Source organism: Diabrotica virgifera, chromosome 3, assembly GCF_917563875.1.
Source record: "Diabrotica virgifera virgifera chromosome 3, PGI_DIABVI_V3a".
Classification (NCBI taxonomy): domain Eukaryota; kingdom Metazoa; phylum Arthropoda; class Insecta; order Coleoptera; family Chrysomelidae; genus Diabrotica; species Diabrotica virgifera.
In genome coordinates this window covers 247,480,649-247,503,090 of record NC_065445.1, presented here as the reverse complement: position 1 = coordinate 247,503,090, position 22,442 = coordinate 247,480,649, and the positions used below count along the sequence as shown (strand labels likewise).

General features: G+C 32.3%; 1 protein-coding gene across 2 annotated transcripts in view; it reads right to left on the bottom strand.

Annotated features, from left to right (window-relative positions):
- The window catches only part of LOC114335300 (pickpocket protein 28-like), a 50,070-nt gene that overhangs the window by 26,193 nt on the left and 1,435 nt on the right, over nucleotides 1-22,442 (bottom strand). For both annotated transcript variants that reach the window (XM_028285519.2, XM_028285518.2), the window contains exons 2-5: nucleotides 8,275-8,507; nucleotides 5,940-6,185; nucleotides 2,766-2,865; nucleotides 609-760 (exon numbers count right to left, since the gene is read on the bottom strand). In XM_028285519.2, the coding sequence (XP_028141320.1) occupies nucleotides 609-760; nucleotides 2,766-2,865; nucleotides 5,940-6,185; nucleotides 8,275-8,504 (728 nt within the window). In that variant the 5' untranslated portion in view covers nucleotides 8,505-8,507. The remainder of the gene's footprint in view (nucleotides 1-608; nucleotides 761-2,765; nucleotides 2,866-5,939; nucleotides 6,186-8,274; nucleotides 8,508-22,442) is intronic.

Sequence of the window (22,442 nt, the reverse complement as noted above, 5' to 3'; positions counted from 1 at the left end):
TTAGTTCGGATAATCGACGCTCTACTGTATTTCAACCTAATCCAAATGTATAATTACAATATGATTATAATAAAAACTACTTACCAAATTAGAATGAGTTTTCCTTGTCCAAAATAGTCCAAAAGTCCAAAAATATAGGTATATGAAAACTATTTAAAAAGGCAGTATAACTATTAACTAACTTTTGTTTGTTGTTTCTTTTCACACAAATTTTAAAACGCAACAACCATAAATAATCAAACTACAGCTGTACCACAGCCGCCATATTGAATAATTTTTGACATGTCATTTGAACATCCAATCAGAACAAAGTTATAATGCGCATGCGCCGGGATCATAGGTTTTAACATATAAAAATTCACCCTCATATCGCCGGTAAAGAAGTATAACTTCAAAAACAATTTATTGTGCAGAGGCAGGTATCTATATAACCTCACATAATATAACAAAGTGATAGGCTCTCACGAATTTAAGGAGCGGAGCGTTAACAAGACGAAACACAACTGTTACCGCTCCATCGGGAACTGTTCCGTCACTTTTTCGTCTTCTGAATGCGACCAACGTTGTTACTAACAAACCACTAAGCTTAAGATCTAAGTTTAACTTACACTTTTTCCCTTAACAGCTCAGTCCGATCCAGCATGTTAAATGTAAAACATAAACCGTCTTCAGTCAGCATTGGAGTAAACATATTATCACAACTCTCATTTAATAGGGTCCACTTACAGGAGAAGAATGAATCAACAAACTGCGGAGCGATCTAAAATCAAACTTATCTTAATTATGTGGCATAAGGACACACATAAATTTTAGAAATTCAAATTGAACTCGTTTTACATGTGTTTGATTTGAATTTAGATCAGTAGATCATAGTAAACATGATCAGATGATAGATCATAGTAAACATGAGAATATAAATGTTATCATTATACAATAGATATTTACTGTATAAAGAATGCAAGTCACATAATTAAAGAGAAGAAAATAGATAAACATAGTTCAGTTCAATTTCAATAGGGAACTTGCATAAAATTTTAAATTCGAAAAAAATGTTATAAATCACAACAGAACATTATTTAAAACATGTATCAAAGAAAAAAAAAGTTTTGTTTGTCTTTCGTTTGGCTCCTAAAGACGATTAAAAATTCAAATTATACCAGCCAGCCCAAAACGGGTCGTGACGTCATCGGGCTATATGTTAACATTCCGCAAAACAAAGTTAAACACAATTGTATATAATTTTAAACATACAGTAATTGATGACATCAAAACAAAACAACTGGTATGGTATGGCCATGTACAGAGAATGCCAGATGACAGGATCCCTAAACAGATTTTGGCATGGACACCACAAGGGAGAAGAAAAAGAAGAAGGCCGAGAAGAAGCTAGAGGGAGGGAATTGAAAAAGAACTAGAGGAAAGAGAAATCCCTCCAGGTATATGGTTAAACAGAGAAGAATGGCGGTTAGGAGTCGGAAGGCGTCGGAGAACGCTGTAAACCGATAGTAGTAGTAGTATATAATTTTAAATTAGACATTACAAAAGTCAGTAGAAAATACAGTTATGTGACGTTACAAGTGTTTTTGATCGTTTGAACTATTCATAGAAAACTTGTACTTTTACAAAATGGTTCTATTTTCCATAGTAAATCTTCTTTCGTTTCCTTCAAACACTTTATCAAACTCCAATCTCAACAAACTGGTATATATTATTACAATGACATACGATTAATGCCATTAGAATATAAATAGTTTCCCTTTATTCCGCGACGATGAACTAGCCAAATACCCAAGTAGGTGGAGGCCAATAAACTAATGAAGGAGAAAAAGAATATACCTAAATATATAAATATAAATATATAAATATATGAATATAAATATAAACATAACAATCTAGTAAAACTATGTGACGTCACGGGTCATTTGTGAACTATTTTAAAATACAGAACACTTTAAATTTGTACTTCTAAGTTATTATGAGTTTTTGAAGGGTGAAATTTTGGAAATCTCATTTTTATACAAAACTGAACTGAAATGTGATAAAAAAATTGTGTAAGTTCCCTTTTAGTGGTATCGCTTACACCATTTTGCAATGTAGTAAGTGACCCGACCTTGGTCAATTGTACATGTGTTAAGGTATATGATAAATTAAAAAGTATAAACTGTCTTTCTTTTGATATAATGTAAAACAGTTGATCTAATGTAAAGGAAGTCCAACACTACAATGGTGTCATTACAATAGTTGTCTTCGAAGTGGCTTTGCAGATCAATTGGAAGATTCTCAGACGCAATGCTCACTAACAAGTTTGTCTCACCGAAAGGTGATGACACGCTGGAAAACCGGGAAGCACATACAGAGAGTTGATACAAATTTGTTTAGATACATATATTCGTCTTCTTCTTGGTTTAGATGAGACACGTTAATTTCTGGAATTTGGTCATACGACCGTTGTATCATTGTTTAGATACTATACCTAAGCATATTAAAATTTTTATTTTTGCTTTTATTTGGTTAGTATCTTTATCAAAAAATTTATAGGATTAAATAGTGTTCCGTCAATATTGGGATGCACTGTATTACCGTTGATTGAGGTATTGGACGGTATTACATAGTTATTATTAGGATATTTTGATGTATGATTTGGAAGTTGAACTATTATTAAAGAATTTATTTTACAATGAAAGTATGTGCATTTTTCCCAGAAAATATCAAAAATAATTACAAAACTGTTTTACTGGACTATTTGATATTTAAAAGGTACTTACACTCATTAGGTATTCAATTGTTTTAAATTCTGTAACGTTTTCTCCTTCTGTATATAAATGGTTATCGCAAATTAAACTGCTATCAGAAAACCTTTTCATTCTAAAAAACAAGGTTTATAAATAGTGATTGACAATGACCATAATAATTGAACATTACACATTGAACATTTAATGAAACAGAGGTTCATTTAAACATAGAGTGTTAAAATAAGTACAACTTAAGAATAGGGTTCAAATAAAATTATTGAAATAAACACATAATTATTGCAAATGATCATAATTTTTAAAATTTCTTCCATTCTTTGAGGTTTCGTGTCAACATCTTTACTTACGTACAGCGGAAAAATTCTTAAAGGTTGGCTTAAATCCTCATTTGTTGCACTACCAAAAAACACAGAGCCACAAAATGCAGCGATTATCGCACCATCAGTCTAATGCACGAGTCATGCATTGAAAATTTTAGAATAATTCATCAAAGAACGTATAGAAAAATTGAGGACAGATTCTAAAGTACTCAATTCGGTTTTCGCTCTAGCCTTGGAACGCGTGAAAGATGCAGAAATGTAAGAGATGTAAATCATGACGTTTTCATGTGCGCAATTGATTTTGAAAAGGCTTGTGATAAAATTCGCCATGAAAAAATGCTACATATTCTCAAGACTTCCGGTCTGGACGGTAAGGACATTAGAATCATCGCAAATTTGTATTGGGGCCAGGCTGCATGTGTTAGGGTTGGGAATCAGTGCTCTGAAGCAGAGGCGTAACCAGTATGATCCTAGGGGGGGTTACATCTACTTGAAGGTCTCTGGGGGTATGGAATAATAATGGTGTTAAGCGTATAGCACTCAATGTACATCCAAAAGGGGGGGGGTTATAACCCCCAAAACCACCCCCTGGTTACGCCTATGCTCTGAAGAAGTAAAAATCAAGCGTGGAGTTCGACAAGGCTGTATATTGTCACCACTGTTGTTTAATTTTTACGCTGAAATAATCTTAAATGAAGTGCTGGAAAACGCAAAAGAAGGCATAATCATTAATGGCGTGCTTATGAACAATATCATATACGCAGATGACACCTTGTTAGTGACAGGATCAATTTTGAACATCTTCAAGCGTTATTGAACCGAATGGTGGCGGCCTGTGCGATATATGGACTCAAACTCAATGCAAGAAAAACAAATTTTATGGTTATTAGTAAACAGGCAACCTTATAATAATAACTATAACGTAACAATTGATTATAATGACTCAATTGAACGCGTAAGTTATCGTGTATATCTGGTACTCATATTAATGAAAGCTGGAATGGAAATCTGAATAAATTACAGAAATAAAAAGTAGAATTGCCAAAGCAAGAACAAGTTTTATGAAATTTAAAAAAATCCTTTGCAGTCACCATCTCAATTTGGAACTTTGCATAAGAATAGTTCGATGTTATATGTTCCCAGTACGGGGTTGAAGCATGGACCCTCACAGAATTGCTTTTGAAGAACCTAGAAGCATTTGAGATGCGGGTCAACCACCGTATTCTGAAGATCAGTTGGGTAGAAAGAGTCACAAACGAAAGGGTTTTGCAACGTTTGAATTCCAAGTCACTTGGCAGACTTCAGTTGATCAAGATACAGGGTGTGCAGAAACTCTACCGACAAACAAAGACAGGAAATTCCTTAGATAATTTTAAGACAATTTAACCTAATTCATCTAGTCCGAAAATGCTTCCTAAAGGAGCTAAAGCTATTTGAAGAGGATATATCCTGTATAGGGATTTTAACAAATATACCTTTTATAAAGGATTTTATACTTTTGGTTACTTTTGCTATCTTCTTTTTTACCAATTATGTCTCTTTGTTTCTGTTACTAATATTTTCACCTTTTTTCTTTCATTTTTATAGTTATTATAATTATCGTTTGTTTTATCTTTCAGATATTGTTTCCATGCTTTTTTTCTTCACTTTTACTTGTTTTTTATTACTTCAGACCACCATGCGCTGTCTGTTTATTTGTTGAGTCTTTTTTACTTGTTTAACATACTTCCTTAGCTGCCTCTAATAATAGATCCTTATTCGCTGTGAGCCGATGAGTAGAGGAAATTTGACAGTTTTCGCCAGCGCTGTTAGTGGCAGTTTTGTGTATTGAATTTGAACAATTTTATCAGAAAAGTACAAGTTTCAAACCGCGAGAGAGCGCTACCGACGAAACCCACGGCCAATAAAAACAGAGGTACCTAACCGCTAAATTTCACATAAACTCCTTTTTCTCAATAGCTTCTTGCGTAAGCAGTCATCCAGTCGCACGAATTTATATATTAAATATTAAAATTATAATGAATAAAACAAAAACATAATTACTTTTACTATTAATTCTGTGTATTAGTTCAGTAATCAGGTTACAATAATATTTCAGTTCATAATTTGTGTTTTTCTAGATAAATATCTATTTTTCTCGTTTTATATATTTCACACACCAATTTTATCAGAAAAGTACAAGTTTCAAACTAGGGATGGGAAAAACCTACCGGTTTTAACCTAAAACCGGTTTTTTTCCTCTGAAATAATCGGTTTTTCCGGTTGTTTTATGTCCCGGTTATAACCGGTTTTTCTTTATAAAATAATAACCGGTGAAAAACCGGATAAGCGGAAAAAATACTGAATTCAGAGAACAAAATGGGATAATTTTTCGCCCCCGCGCCTAAATGAGAAGTTTTAAGCTGACTGAAACCAATCTCACAACACTGATGACTGATTTCTATACTGATATGGATTCGAATGAAGTGTCGCAAACTAAAGCGCAATGTAATAACCTATTGGGTATTGGCTATGACTAAAAAAACCGAACACCGGTTTTTGGAATGACCGGTTTTTTTGACCGGTTATAACCGCTAGGTTAAACCGTAGGTAAAAAAACCGGTATAACCGAAAACTGGTGTTTTGTCAACAACCGCCATCCCTATTTCAAACCGCGAGAGAGCGTTACCGTCGAAACTCACAGCCAATAGTTGTTTCACATAGGTTGTTTATATCATTACTGACCTCTGTTTCTTTTATTGTTCTAATTTTTTAATTTATTTTTTCTCAAATATTTTTGCCATTTCTATCTTTCTTAGCATTTGAATAATTAAAAAACCATAGGTAACTAAAGTTTATTAACATTTTAATATGAAAATAATTTACTTACTCTTCCGCTGTCATATTTTCGGGATACTGTATAAATCTATTGTATGCCTGTGTAAAATTATAAACTGTTTGTCGAGCTTTGGTTTCGGAACATATAGTTATTGCTGGAAAAGGAACTTGCCATACTGGAGTTGGACTTCTAGCGAAGCTTACCAGCACTGGGGACTGGTCCCACTTCAGCCATGTTTTTATTATCAAATCCACGCATACATAAAGTGAGATACAGAAAAGTATCACCCACCAGAACCTGAAAATTAAACGTGAATTTACATTTTCTATTTTCAATAGCGTCTTGATCTTAAAAATATTTATATTACTTATACTTTATACATGTAATTGGGGAGCATGCCTCTCCCATTCTTATCACATGTCCGGCCTATTCAATCTTTGTATTCTGGTGAAGTCTGACAACGGTCAGAGGGATGTTTCCTTATAAAGTTGATAGAGCTCGTTGTTGTATCGACTTCTGAAGATTCCGTTTTTCCCTAACAGGTCCTAGTATTCTCAGTACTTTCCTTTCGAATGTGTCGAGTTTGTTTTTGGAAGTTTCTTTTAGGACCCATGCTTCACTGCCATAGCATGCTATTGGTCGAATTAAGGTTTTATAGATTCTTATCTTTGTATTTCGGTGGACACTTTTAGACCGAAATATATGGGAGAGGGCAAAATAAGCTCTGTTTGTCTGTGTTATTCTCTTCTGTATTTCTCCGCCCTCTGATCCGTCGCCATATATTTCTACCCCCAGGTATGTAAACTTTCCATCCGTTTCAATGTCATCTTCATGTATAATGTTTTGTCCAGACCTAGCCTTTTTGTTTGTATTTTTAACTCTGCGTATGTTTCCTGTGCTCCTGTTGATGTTATACTCATAATATTAATATCATCGGCATAATCGGCCAGTTGAACCGTTAGGTTGGTCAGTAGGTTTTCTCGTCCAGTTTTCATTTACCTAACCGCATACTCCAGTGCCAGGTTAAACAATGTTGGGGCCAGCCCATCTCCCTGCTTCAGTCCCTGCGAAATTTTGAACAAGTTGATCTTAAAGTAGGCATCTATTGCCATATCTTAAAATTCTGAGAGAATTAAAACATCTAGAATCTAATTCGATAATAAAACTAGTTGACCCTAAACATGTGAGAAAAGGACCATCATCATGTGTTTTGACGCCGATAGAATTAAGTAGTTTCATAACATAAAGTAGGTACAACATTTCGTAAGTTGAAATGTTATATATGTTATGTTATGTTTTTAAAGATAAATGGAAAACTAACACAGTTTTTACCAATACAAAGCGGAGTCAGAGAAGGTGACTCGTTAAGCACACTTCTCTTTAATACAATAATAATGACGAAATAATAGAAGCAGTACGTAAAGGTCATGATTACAGAATGGGAACAAAGAAATCCAAATATTATGTTATGCAGACGACGCCGACGCCGCAATAATCGCCAAGACAGAAGACGATCTTCAAATATTAACACACATATTCAATACAACAGCTATGAAATACAATATGATAATATCAGCAGAAAAAACCAAATATATGACAACATCTTAATACCCACTACGATATAAAATCGAAATTGATGGGAAAATAATAAAGCAGGAAGCAATGTTTAGATATCTGGGAATAGGTATAACCAGTTACGGAGATGTTGAAGAGGAAGTACGACAATAAAGCTTAAAAGCAAGTAAAGCGGCGGGATCTCTTAATGACACAATCTGGAAGAACAAACATCTAAGACAAGACACAAAAGCAAGAATCTTAAGCAGCAATTAGACTTATGTTGACATACACGGCGGAGACAAAACCTGAAACATCTAAAACGAGACGACTACTAGAAACAACAGAGATGAAAATACTTCGACGAATATCAGGGAAAAGTCTGTTGGATAGGGAGAGAAGCGAAAACATAAGAAGATCATGCAATGTAGAAGATATAAATCGATGGGTGACAAAACGGAGACTGGAGTGGAATGAACACATTAGTAGAATATCAGAGGATAGGATAGTACGAATAGCACGAGATAAGTCACCAAATGGACAAAGAAGTATTGACAGACCAACAAAAAGGAGGTGCGATAATTTAAATAATTTAGGAGGCTAATATTGAAGAAAAGACAGGCTTTAAAGCCTACATACAAGAAGGAAGAAGAAGAAGAACAAGAATGTTTTGTTTCTATCTACATAATTATACCTAAATTCTCTAGTATGTGATGAAGTGGTATTCTAGTATTGCATTAATGTAAATATATTAAGAAACAAAATATTTGTATTTATATGTACAAAATACAATCAAATAGAATAACAATAAAATTATATCATATACATCTACCTTTCACATGTGGTCCTTTCCTGTTCTCCCATATACTTAAATCCGTGGATACCCGTGTTACCAGTGAATTCTTGAAAATAATCATATAAGTTCTTACGAAATCCAGGAAACTTTCTTTTGGATTTTCTCATTGCTTTAAGGAGCTCCTTTTCTTTTTGTACTTCTTGTTCTTTTTGCTGAGCTGCATTTTCCACATCGGTACCATTGGCTTCTTTCTCGGGAACTGTCATGATCTTTTTATGACGAAGATATAAAATAAAACAGATAAAACATTGTAAGGAGCCAAATTTTCGACTATAATATGCTGACATATAAAAGAACTTGAAAGATACTTAACATAAATAAAACAAAAATTTAGATGAAATAAAAACTTTAAAAAATGTAAAAATGAAAGACAGTTTTGTTTCCTTTCAATTCCGAGGCGATACACAATATCCAGACAGCTGCTTCTCTCTTACGATTAGTGATGTTGAAAAAGTATCTATTCGTTACAAAGTACTCGTTACTTACGATTACCGAAAGTAACGATTACTATACAGAGAGGCAAATCGTTACTTTGATTACTTTAATTACTCTGATTACTTCGTACCAATCGTATCAGAGCGAGTATCTATTTGAGTACCTATTGTATCTACAATCGGTTGATATCGGAATCGGACCGGTATTCCACGAGTTTTCGGTATCAGTACAAGCCGACAAGCCAGTGCTGGCGCGTGACCTTGAGTGAAAATACACAGCGACAAATGCAGAATACGAGAAGGTCAGCCGCCAACTCTCGTTTGTCGCTCTGTACAGTTAACTAAAATTTTATCTATGAAGGGCGAAGGCTATGGAGACTATGAAGAGTTTTACAGGATTACAGGGCGCTGAGAAGTAGCCGAAACAGAGGGAGGTATATCATTTAACAAAGCATGCACCTAAAACAGATTCTATACGATTTCTTGAGGTAGATAATTCACAGAATTTCACAAATGTTCGTTCCTTTGAAAATAAAAATGCAACACATTAGGTATATTTAAATAACAAATTATCCTATTAAGCCTATTCTTATCAGGCCTAGAAAAAAATAGCTTAGATTGACCGGAAGAACCGCTTCCCTATACTTCCATATAAGAAAATAAATATATTATTAATTAGTATTTCATTATCAACAATGTTTCCCTAATCTAAGTAATCTATATATTATGTAGGCAATAGGCATTGAAACATGAAAAAATGATCGCATACAAACGAGCTCAAATATTACACAATTCAACGACGGAAGCGCATATCAAAATCTCTTGTTGTCATGCATTTGTCCCGTTCAAAAATTGGTCAGGGTTTCATACCCTCACCCGCTGTCATGTTCCTTTCACGCGAATTTTGATACCCCTGGAAGCGATCGTCCGAGCGCCATCCGATTCCGAAAACGAGATGCGGAGACTGTTACTCCTGCTATAAGAGGTAGGTATTTAGGTACAATGGCTTAAAGAAAATTTCGATTTCAATTTTTTGCTTAATATTTTTACTAATATGTTATTAGACATTTTGAGATTTTTTCTTTCACTGAGATTTTATAGTACCTACGACATTTTACAGACGAAGTCAAGTGACATTGCATTTTGTATAAGACAATTTGATGACTTATGATGATTAAAAAATGAGCTGTTTAAAAATATTTGGGATAAAGCTGAAAATATGGGCTTCGAACCTAAAAGAAAAATAATGATGATTGATAATGTCGGCGAAAGAGAGACCTATCGATGATTATACATCGAAATTTTTGATAATATTCTACAACAAATGAATTATCACTTTGAAAATTTTAAAGAAATAAAATATGTAGAATTATGTAATTTTAATATGTCTAATTATAATTCATCAAAATCTTCCACGGAGGTATTTAATTCAGTACGATTAAATTATGATTTTTTTGATATTCTAGCTTTGGATACTTTGAATACTTAGGAATCGGTTAATTTTTTTGAATACTACTGGTTTAAATAATAGGTCTGGATCCCGCGTATGAAAAAAAAGTTGATTAATAGCAAGCTGAAAATTTGTTAATAACTTAAGGGTGTCTAGTCGGATAAACTTTGATATATGGGAACACTGGAACAGGGGCAGTTTTAATTGTGGAAGAGGTTAAAAATTTGGAACGGTCACACCACGAAAACGGCACATTTATTTTTGTCCGACAGAACAGACTTAAAATTTTCGAACAGAGATTAAACTCTCATGCAAAAATCAGACTGCTATTTATCACCAAATAGCAGTCTGATTTTTGCATGAGAGTTTAATCTCTGTTCGGAGAGTTTAAGTCTGTTCTGTCGGACAAAATAAGTGTGCCGTTTTCGTGGTGTGACCGTTCCAAATTTTTAACCTCTTCCACAATTAAAACTGCCCCTGTTCCAGTGTTCCCATATATCAAAGTTTATCCGACTAGACACCCTTAAGTTATTAACAAATTTTCAGCTTGCTATTAATCAACTTTTTTTTCATACGCGGGTCCAGACCTATAAGTCTCTGTGTGAAGTGGTCAAGTTGTGTGAATTAGTAGGTAGGTACTAACTATCCCAGCTACAAGTGCATCAGTTGAACGAAGTTTTTTAGTATTAAAACGCATTAAAAGTTTTACAATAAATTTCACAAGCGAAGACAAACTTTCCAAGTTAGCCCTATTATCCATTGAAAAAGAGTGTATTAAACAATTATCAGAAAATCCAAAATTTTACGACGATGTTATCGACAAAAAATTTGCACTGGTCGATAGAAGGATAGAACTCAAGTTTTTTTCAACAATGTGACACCGAAAGTGTCACATTGTTGAAAGTTGTGTGTTGTGGAAGGTGATTTGAAATCGGAATATAAAAACAATTTTGAATAGAACTCTTCTTTTTAAGTTTAAAGAAACCAAGCCTGGAGCAGGGACTCGAGTTTGAGCAAGTAGTACAGATCGATGATAAGTCACTAGACATACGATATACTAAGTCACTATAGTCACTCACCTGCATTGATCGGGGTAGGATTTCGATTGTGACTCCTTGTATCCAGGACTCCCACATAATAAGCACTTTGCTGATAGAGAGCCCCTATAGCGCATCAGAGTGCTATCGGAGTGGAAGTGGATACTAGGTATGAAGCATTGGGGCGGGATGGAGTGACCCCCGCTTATGAGAGTAAATCCTCCTTGCTCCAATGAATTTGCATCACCCGAATCTCATTCTCAAGGCGTGTGCATGTCTCTTAGACTGGGTTAAACACTAAACTTAATTTTTTGTAGTTCTTGTCTTTAGTCGATATAAGTTAACAGTTAATACATTAGGTATATACCTATTAAGTAGGTATATAATTTGATCTCGACCCTCGTAAGAAAATATTTGTTAAAAACTTATAAACTTATTGAATCGCTTTCTCTTCCGAAAATGTCACCGCACGCCACTGTGTAGAAATGATAATATTTCTAGACTATGATCATCAACTATAATTTTACATGTATAGTTCTGTCGCCAGAGGGGTCACAACGGCCTTCTTAATTCAGATGGACTTACCCAAGTTTTTGTTATGTATTTTGGCCCGTAGAACACGAATTTTTTGGGTAACAGTTGATCCGGATGTCGATAAGATTGTTATAAACAAAGAAGTTGAGGAATTACATAACAGCGATTTCTCGCAAAACAAAACATTTTTTTGTATTTTTTGGGTCATTCTAACCAAAAAATGTTAATACAAGTTTCTTCGTAGGATGCATAGTTTTCGAGATAAACACGGTTGAACTTTCAAAAAATCGAAAAATTGCAATTTTTGAACCCGAATAACCTTTGAATAAAAAATAAAATAGCAATTCTGCTTACCGCCTTTAAAAGTTTGAGTCAAGTTATATCTGTTTTGAATATTTGCATTGCTAAAAATTTATTTTTTGATTGTTAAAAAAAGCTATAAACACATAGTGTTTCCCGTGCTTAATACATGCGTTTTAATGCATGCTACGTAGAAATAGCCCCGCTTGCACTTTTACCTCTTCTACCTACTCGTTCGATTTTAAATGAGAAATCATTGAAAACATCACTCAAGCACTAGGTGTTTATAGTTTTTTTTTGACAATAAAATAATAAATTTTTAGCAATACAAATAACTAAAACCGATATAATTTGACTTGAACTTTCAAATGCGGTAAGCAGAATTGCTATTTTATTTTTTGATCAAAAGTTATTCGGGTTCAAAAAATGCAATTTTTCGATTTTTTGAAAGTTCAACCGCGTTTATCTCGAAAACTATGCATCCTACGAAAAAATTTGTAGGAACATTTTTTGGTTAGAATGGCCCAAAAAATACAAAACAATGTTTTGTTTTGCGAGAAATCTCTGTTATGTGATTCCTCAACTTCTTGGTTTATAACAATCTTATCGACATGCGGATCAACTGTTACCCAAAAAATTCGTGTTCTACAGGTCAAAATACATAAAAAAAACTTGGGTAAGTCCATCTGAATACAGGAGGCCGTTGTACCCCCCCTGGCGACAGGAGTAGTAGGTATGGCATTGTTTTTATTAGACCAGGGATTTAACACTAAAAACACAGGAATAAATCCATTTTTAAATATAGTAGGTAGGTACAGCTGGTTCCTAAAAAACTGATACGACTCTTAGTAAGATTTGATCATTTTGAGCAGTGTATGATTGGTCTGACATTATATTATATTTATTATGACAGACAAATAATAAAATAAACAAACAAACAGCCATTTTTTGAGGTTGAAGTTATCTGACAAATTTTAAGGTTTGGCAGTGACAGTGACAGTATGTAAATAATAAGTATTTATCCTTCAAAATATAATAAATTAAACATAATTAAACTCATATTCATTATCACACCTCATCAAAAGCTTTTTAAAAGAACATAGTCAGCGATTTTGATATGGCTTAGAGCCAGACTACATCAAGATCGCCTATAAATCGTGCTGGTAATTGCCTTGCAGCAAGGCCAAAAACAAAAAGAAGCAGAAGAAGAAAGTACACTGCTCAATTTTCTACAAAATACGCTTTAAGAGTCGTATCAGTTTTTTTTTGGAACCAGCTGTACATAGCGACTTGCAACATTTTGCATTGTATTTAGGATTAGGATGACGTCTGGAAAAAAGTTTGCAATAGAAAAATGGGTGGAAATGCATTTTAAAGTGTATAAAACGCATCGAAAATTGTATAAACATGTTAAAATCAGTATATTAAGGGCCAGATTTTCTTATTTCGGGGTAATTGGGGTCACTGAACACGAATATACAATCAGAATCGACCTCCGAAGCACCTGGTTGCCCAGGGTTACTGCTAAGGTACGTCATCTAGAGTTTCGAGGGTTTGTTTTTGGCACTTAATTGATGCAAACAGAATAATTGTTTTAATTATTAATTAGCCTGGACAAAATTATGTCGGGCACCCCTTGTTTTCAATAATTTTCAACATAATAGATTAAATATCATTTAATTTCTATCCACTAAATAGATCAGTAAAGGTGGTTGTTATATCGGATCTTATACTTATAAGAAATACTGAGAAATGCGATTCTCGATATGATTACCGGTACTCAAATACAAAAGTAACAAAAATAATCAAAGTTACGAATACTGTAAATGATTACTTTATACAAAAGTAACAATTTGTAACGAATACTCGAAAGTAACTATAATCAATATCACTACTTACGATGTCCTCAGTGGGGCAACGTGCACATCTCTGAATCAAAACGAAACCAAACTGTCTATTTAAGTGGAATTTTAAAAATGGTATAAAATCCACTTTTAGGACGCTGTAGCAACATCTCTTAAAGAAAAGATGAAAAGTCCCAGATGCAAAATTCATTATTAAAAATAATAAATAATTAAAAGATGAAGTTTTTCAATCCTAAAAGCAACATTAATAATATTGAAAATATTATAAATATTACTAAAAGATTTTTAAATTGAAAAACTTATTGGTACACTTTCCTGGTGACACCCCCAAGGCTTCTACAATTTGCAAGCCAAATGGATGCTACAGTGAAGACAAAGGGAAGGAATTCTACACTATGCAATTCACATCCCCGTCTGCAGCTTGATAAAGTTCCAACGGAAAATGTACCTAGTTACTCTACGGAGTAATACGACTATAAAATAAAAATGTATACAATTTTTATTCAGTTGCAATGCGAAGGCAAAACAATCTCACTTTTCAATTAGAATACGGAGTGCAATCCTAAAATGGTATACATTTTTATTTTAATAAATAATTATTTAAATCTGAAACTTTTCTTATTGGAACCCTTTTCTGGTAACATCCAATATCTAACTTTTACAATTTAAAAGACAAGAGACGCCGAATAAAGAAAGCGAAAATGACTCTACAATATGCAGTCACATTCCGCTTTCATTCGTCTAGGACAGCGTTTCCCAACCGGTGGGTCGCGACCCACTAGTGGGTCGCGCGCGGATTTTAGGTGGGTCGCGGCGTGGCTCTTACAGTAGCCGAATAATGTACATTATATATCATCATGGGTGAGGGATGGGTCGTGAATATGAAAAAACATGAGAAGGTGGGTCGCCAGACATAAAAGGTTGGGAACCACTGGTCTAGGAAACAAATTCTTTTGTCTTATAGATTGTAAAAGTCAAAGATTAAGGATGTTACCAGAAAGGGGTTCCAATAAGAAAAGTTTCAGATTTAAATAATTATTTTCTATTATTTTAATCGTGAAATTTGTATCTGGGACTTTTCTGTTTTCTTTAAGATATGGATTTTAATCTATTTTTGAAATTACAGTTAAATAGACAGTTTAGTTTTGTTTTGATTCAGAGGTGTGCACGCAGCTCCACTGAGGACGTCGTAAGACAGAAACAGCTGTCTGGAGATTGTGTGTTGCCTCTGAATCGAAAGAAAACATAAACTGTCTTCAATTTTCACTTTTATTACTCAGATTTTGAGTACTAGGAACTTTCTCTCCGACCTTTTTCCTAGACGAATGAAAGCGGAATGTGAACAGAAACTGCCAAGTGGCAGATTGAACATTGAAATTAAGCGAAATCAATGTTTATTTATCAAAAAACATTTTTTTATATTGTCTGATAGAAGTAAAATGTATGTTGAATAATTAAATAAATTACATATATTCTTATTTTTGTGTAAATTAATTTCAAAAAATTTTTTCTTGGATACACTGTATAAATAAATGTATTAATGTTTATGTTACTGAATAGAGAATTGAATAACCTTTGAAATGGGCTAGCACACAACCCTTATTCTCATTTAAAAAATCATCGATTACGTCATCACGCTCATATGGATGACGTCACCCGTATAATATACAGGGTGTAACAAAAATACAGATCATAAATGAAATCACCTATTCTGGGACCAAAAATAGTTCGAATGAACCTAACTTACCTTAGTACAAATATGCACATAAAAAAAGTTACAAAATGAAAATCGATTTTTTCGAATATATCGAAAACTACACTAAGCATCAAAATTAACGCACCACCTTAAAAATGGGACATTTTCGATATTTCGTATTTCCTAAACCTGTTGTCCGATTTTAGTGAATTTTTTAAAATGTTATAGCTTTATTCTTTAAGAATATCGATGTAATAATATTGTTGCTAAACAGATAAGTGTCATTGTATACCGAGTGTAACAATGATAGTGTGTTTTTTCCTCAAATTTTGGAACACCCTGTGGAATATTCTGGCGTATATAAAATATTTAAATTAAAACTCAACTATAGCCTTAGGCTTTCTTAACATTATGCTTTTTGGTTCATTTGCTTATGTTGGTTAATAAAAAAGTTGGAACTTTAACAACTAGCAACGTTCTTCATCAATACAGGGTGTTTTTAAATAAGTGCGACAAACTTTAAGGAGTAATTCTGCATAAAAGAATAATGACCGTTTGCTTTATAAACATATGCATATTGCCGCAAATACTTCGTTTCCGAGATGCGGGATGTTCAATTTTTTCTTACAAACTGACTATTTTTTTATTGCTCTAAAACCGGTTGAGTTACGCAAATGAAATTTGGTAGGTTTTAAGAGGTAGTTATTGCGCATGTTTTCGCATACAATTGAGAATTTTATATTCACCTTTACGCGCATACAGGTAATATGACCGGATAATATGACCCGTATGCATGCCAATGGTGAATATAAAATTCTTAATTGTATGTCAGAAAATGCGCAATAACTACCTCTTAAAACTTACTAAATTTGATTGGCATATCTCAACCGGTTTTAGAGCAATAAACAAATCGTCAGTTTGTAAGAAAAAATTCAACATCCCATATCTTGGAAACGAAGCATTTGCGTACATATGTTTATAAAGAAAATGGTCATTATTTTTTCATGCAGAATTACCCCTTAAAGTTTTTCTCACTTATTTAGAAACAGCCTGTATGGATGAATAACATGTTAAATAACTTATACTCTGGGCTAATTAGCAAAATTCATGGAAAAGTTATTTACCAGCAATTTTATTGCTGGAATCGAATTATAAGATCGTATATATTAATAATATAGGTATGCAAAGTCCGCAGATAGTGTGCTACTTTTTTTATAAACAAAATGGCGCCGACAAATCGTATTTTTTTCAATTATTGCTCTATAACTCCGAAGATTTTAACTTTACAACAAAAACACTCAAATAAAAATTGACCGAAATTAAATTCTGCATAGAGATATGTTTTTCACGATTGGCTCCGACGAAAATTTTCCTCGGAAAATGCGGGTTTTCCTAACAAAAACTATAATTTTCAAATAAAGTTTTAGGTAAGTAATTATTAATCAATAATTAAATAACTTAGTGATATCAAAGATTTCTTGGCATAGATTGTAATTCTAGAAGCCGGTGAAAATTAAACGAATATTTTAGCAACAATTCAATTGTTAATCAACAATTTACGATCGCAATAATAACCAAAATAATCATGATACATTGATCAAACTTATAAAGATTATAAAGACGAAATGCTTGTTCAATATTTTATCTACAAAATATAAATTTTTCTTTTTTTTTTGCATAATCTTTAAAATTTGAAAAAAATAGTTAAAATACGTTGGTCTAATTAGTAAAGTACAAAGAAAGGTTATTTACCAGCAATTTTATTGCTTTAATCGAATTATAAGATCCTATATATTATTAATATAGGTATGCAAAGTCCACAGATAGTGTGCTACTTTTTTGTAAACAAAATGGCGCCGACAAATCGTATTTTTTTTTCAATTATTGCTCTATAACTCCAAAGATTTTAACTTTACACCAAAAATACTCAAATAAAAATTCACCCCAATTTAATTCTACATAGAGGCACGTTTTTCCTGATTTGCTACGACGAAAATTTTCCTCGGAAAATGTGGGTTTTCCCAATAAAATCTCGAATTTTCAAATAAATTTTTTGAGCCAGTAAATATTTATCAATAATTATATAGCTTAGTGAAATAAAAGCTTTCTTGGTATAGATTACAAATTCAGAAGCCGGTTAAAATGAAACGAATATTTTAGCAACAATTCAATTGTTAATTAACAATTTACAGTCGCAATAACAACCAAAATAATCATGAGACATTGATCAAACTTAGAAAGATTATAAAGGTGTGATGCCTATTTAATATTTTGTCGACAAAATATAAATTTTTCATTTTTTTGCATAATCTTTAAATGTTAAAAAAAAATTGTTATAAACAAATTAACATTTCTTAGAAATTGTTTATTATATTCTAATTTTAAAAAATACTTAAAATGCGTATTTCATAGGTCTTGAAAATGAATGCTTTAAAAAATGTTTCCAACCATTTGCAAAAAAGTTAGGAAACAGCAAAATAAATATACGATATCTCCATTGTTTATAATTTGTTTTAATTGTTTCAAAGCTTAAAAGTGAGTCTATGGTACAATCTAATTACTCACAAAGAATGTCAAAAATTAGTGCAATGGTTATATTTTAATCAAAGATTAAAAATACTTTTTTTTGTAATTTTTAGCGCGAAAGTAGGCTTGATACAGAGCCGGAGATAAAATGTTCACTCGACGCGACTGACACGCTTAAACTCGCGTGAGTTGTGTATGTGGGCGGGTAGCTACGGTACTGTATTATTCTACTTTCGCGCGTGTAAATTACAAAAAAATATATTTATAATCTTTAATTAAAATATAACCATTAAGCTGATAATCGATATTGTTTTATAAATAATTAGCTTGTACTTTAAACTCACTTCTACGCTTTGAAAGAATTAAAAAAATATATTAACACCGTAGTAATCGTATATTTACTTTGCTTTTCATAACTTTTTTGCAAATGGTTGCAAAAAAGTTTTAAAGCATTTATTTTCGAGATATTTGAAATGCGCATTTTAGCTATTTTTTAAAATTATAATATAATAAAAACTTTCTGAGAAACGTTAATTTGTTTATAACTATTTTTTTTAAACATTTAAAGATTATGCAAAAAAATAAAAAATTTATATTTTGTCAACAAAATGTTAAATAGGCATCTCATTTTTATAAGATTTCAAAGTTTGATAAGTGTATCATAATTATTTTGGTTATTATTGCGACCGTAAATTATTAATTAACAATTGAATTGTTGCTAAAATATTCGTTTAATTTTCACCAGCTTCTGGAACTATAATCTAAACCAAGAAGTCTTTTAAGTCACCAAATTATTTAATTATTGGTAAATAATTACTTATCTAAAACTTTATTTGAAAATTAAAGATTTTGTTGGGAAAACCCGCATTTTCCGAGGAAAATTTTTGTCGGAGCAGATCGGGAAAAACAGGTCTCTATGCAGAATTTAATCACGGTGAATTTTTATTTGAGTGTTTTTGTTGTAAAGTTAAAATCTTCGGAGTTCTAGAGCAATAATTGAAAAAAACACGATTTTCGGGCGCCATTTTGTTTATAAAAAAAGTAGCACACTATCTGAGGACTTTGCATACCTATATTATTAATATATAGGATCTTATAATTCGATTCCAGCAATAAAATTGCTGGTAAATAACTTTTCCCAAAAATAGCCTATTCTCCGATAATCAGCCCAGACTATTATGCCCGGTTGCACCAACCGATCTTAAGCTTAAGTCGAGAATATCACAAGAATTAATATAATATAATTATAATATATTACAATAAGAATACCATAATATAAGAATAGATATAATTAATAATAAGGTAAGAATCTAAAATTATGGTGCAATGTAAGAGATACTCAAGGAGGCCTTATCTATAAGTATAGCTTAACTAAGCTGGAGCTTAAGATCTGTTTGGTGCAATCAGGCATTAATAACTTAATAAACTTGTTAATAACTTGTTAAAGTACCTAACTTTTTTATTATCCTACATAAGCGAATGAATCGAAAAGCAAAATATTAAGAAAGCCTAAGGCTACAGTTGAGTTTTAATTTCAATATTTTATATACTCTAGAATATTCCACAGTGTGTTCCAAAATTTGAGGAAAAAACACACTATCATTGTTACACCCGGTATACAATGATACTTACCTGTTTAGCAATAGTATTATTACATCGATATTCTAGAAGAATAAAGCTATAATATACTAAAAAAATCACTCAAATCGGAAAACAGGTTTAGGAAATACGAAATACGAGACATCAAAATGTCCCATTTTTAAGGTGGTGCGTTAATTTTGATGTTTATTGTATTAGAGATTATTTATTGAAAATAGATATGTGGCATTCTTATGGCAGGAACATCTTAAAGAAAAATTATAGTGAAATTTGTGCATCCCATAAAAATTGTGTGGGGGTTTTGCTCCTTTAAACCCCCCAAATTTTTGTGTACGTTCCAATTAAATTATAATTGTGGTACCGTTAGTTAAACTCAATATTTTTAAAACTTTTTGGCTCGTAGTATTTTTTCGATAAGGCAGTTTTTATCGAGTTGCGGCTTCTTTTTTAATATGTTTACATAAAACTTTTATGGGGGTTTTTTTATTTTCTTTACTTATTTGTTAACGGTTTCACCATTGTTCAAAAAAGTAATACAATGAATTATAAAATAGTTGACATAGTTAAATTCTAACATATACAATAAAAAAAAAACAATATAAAATGTGTTAAAAATATGATGTAACACCATAAACAAACTAAACATGATCAACACAATTTAACAATTGCCTAAAAGAATAAATTTAACTAAAAATGGATCAACAGTATATGTGCTAAAGTGCCTAAGAACTCTAGTCATCGGATCATTTCTATCATAATTAGTACGGTGATACTCAATACAGAATAAAGAAGGATTTCGTAAGTTGTAACTGGTTGTATTAATTCGGATTTTCGATAGTAATTCAGGACAGTTAACAAAGCCGTTAATTAGTTTATAGATAAAAAGCATTATTGCTAGTTTTATTCGTCTATTTACAAGAAGTGACAAATTCAAATGCTGAAGAACATCATTGTTGTTAAATTTTTTCTTAAGATACTACTGCAATAGGAATGCCACATGTCCATATTCAATAAAATATCTTTAATAGTTTTCGATATATTGGAAAAAAATCGATTTTCAGTTTGTTCAAAAGGCTGTAACTTTTTTTATGTGCACATTTATACTAAGGTAAGTTAGGTTCAATGGAACTATTTTTGGTCCCATAATATGTGATTAAATTTATGACCTGTATTTTTGTTACACCCTGTATATATGTATGTAAAAAAAATCATAGTTTAAAAATAAAAATCGACTTGTTTCAGAATTTTTCCTTAAATATGCTAGCTTATGAAATAACGAATTAATTTCAAACATTTGCATCATACTGTTTTTAGGATAAAATAAATTTAAAAACACAAAAAGGAATGGAAATATTAAACGCATGAATATGAAAGATAAAAATTAATAGTTCATTCTTTCATGGTTTTGCTCAGACTTTTAAAGAACCGCTTGTATTGACATGAAATTTGAAATACGCATAGGAAAAATATTAAGGAAAAAAGATAATAATAGTGCCGATGTGTGCTTTTACCCCAGGAGTAAATGCCACTCCTTCTCGAGGGTGAAAAATCTCTCGGGAGAGCTTTAAAATGAGCTAAGATAAGAGTGTTTCGGATCCACAAAAATGAAAATTAATCTTATTTCAAGTACTTACAGTTAGCTTTATTTATATATCAACATGTTCTAAAATTTTAACCAATTTAAAAGGCCTAGATTTGAAGAAAACCTCATTTTTTAAATTCAATAAAATTTTGCAATTTTTTTAAAATTACTCAGAAACTGAGGGAGATATGAAAAATATGCACAAATACGAAAATGGAATATGTATACCATTTGTCTATGTTTCCATTTTTTTATGCGATAAAAATGAATTGAGACGTTGACGTTTCAAGTTTGTATAAGTGTGAGAAGCTTCTTTTTTAAACCCTTTATATCGGATATTTCGGTATCTTCGGACGGACACGTATCCGTCTATCAATTACTCTTTCCCATATTTTCATGGTGTGGCTAAGCAGTTTTATAGTACAAACTACAGGGCTATAAAACTGCTTATCCACTCCATGAAAATATAGGAAAGAGTAATTGATAGACGGATACGTGAAGAGACCGAAATATCCGAGAATCAATTTGGCTTTATGCAGGACAGATCAACAACAGATGCAATTTTCATTATAAGGCAGTTGATGGAAAAGTACAGGAGTAAAGAAACAAACGCTCATATAGTATTCATTGATCTTGAGAAAGCATATGATGAGTTCCTCGAGAGATTCTGTGGTGGGCACTCAATAAGAAAGGAGTCCCTGGTGAATATGTAAATATCGTGAGGGATATGTATGAGGGAGTAACGACTAGTGTTAGAACAGGTGTGGGAGAGACTGATAAATTTCATGTGAAAGTAGGATTGCACGAAGGCTCTGTGCTTAGCAGCGTTGCCAGAGTTGGTACAATTGTACCAATTTGATACAATTAACAACCAAACTTTTGATACTAAAGTATCTTAATGCAAAAACCTCAAATTTTGTGATATAAGAAATTTGCTTCAAATAATATTAAACGACGTTTTTTTTAGTTTTTGTACAAAATGTGTTAGTTTAGCACATTTTGTGTCACAATTTCAGTCATTCCAGTGCATTTACAAAAATTTCTCTGGCAACGCTGGTGCTTAGTCCGTATTTATTCTCATTAGTTTTGGACCAGATAACAGCGAAACTACAGGCTAACAT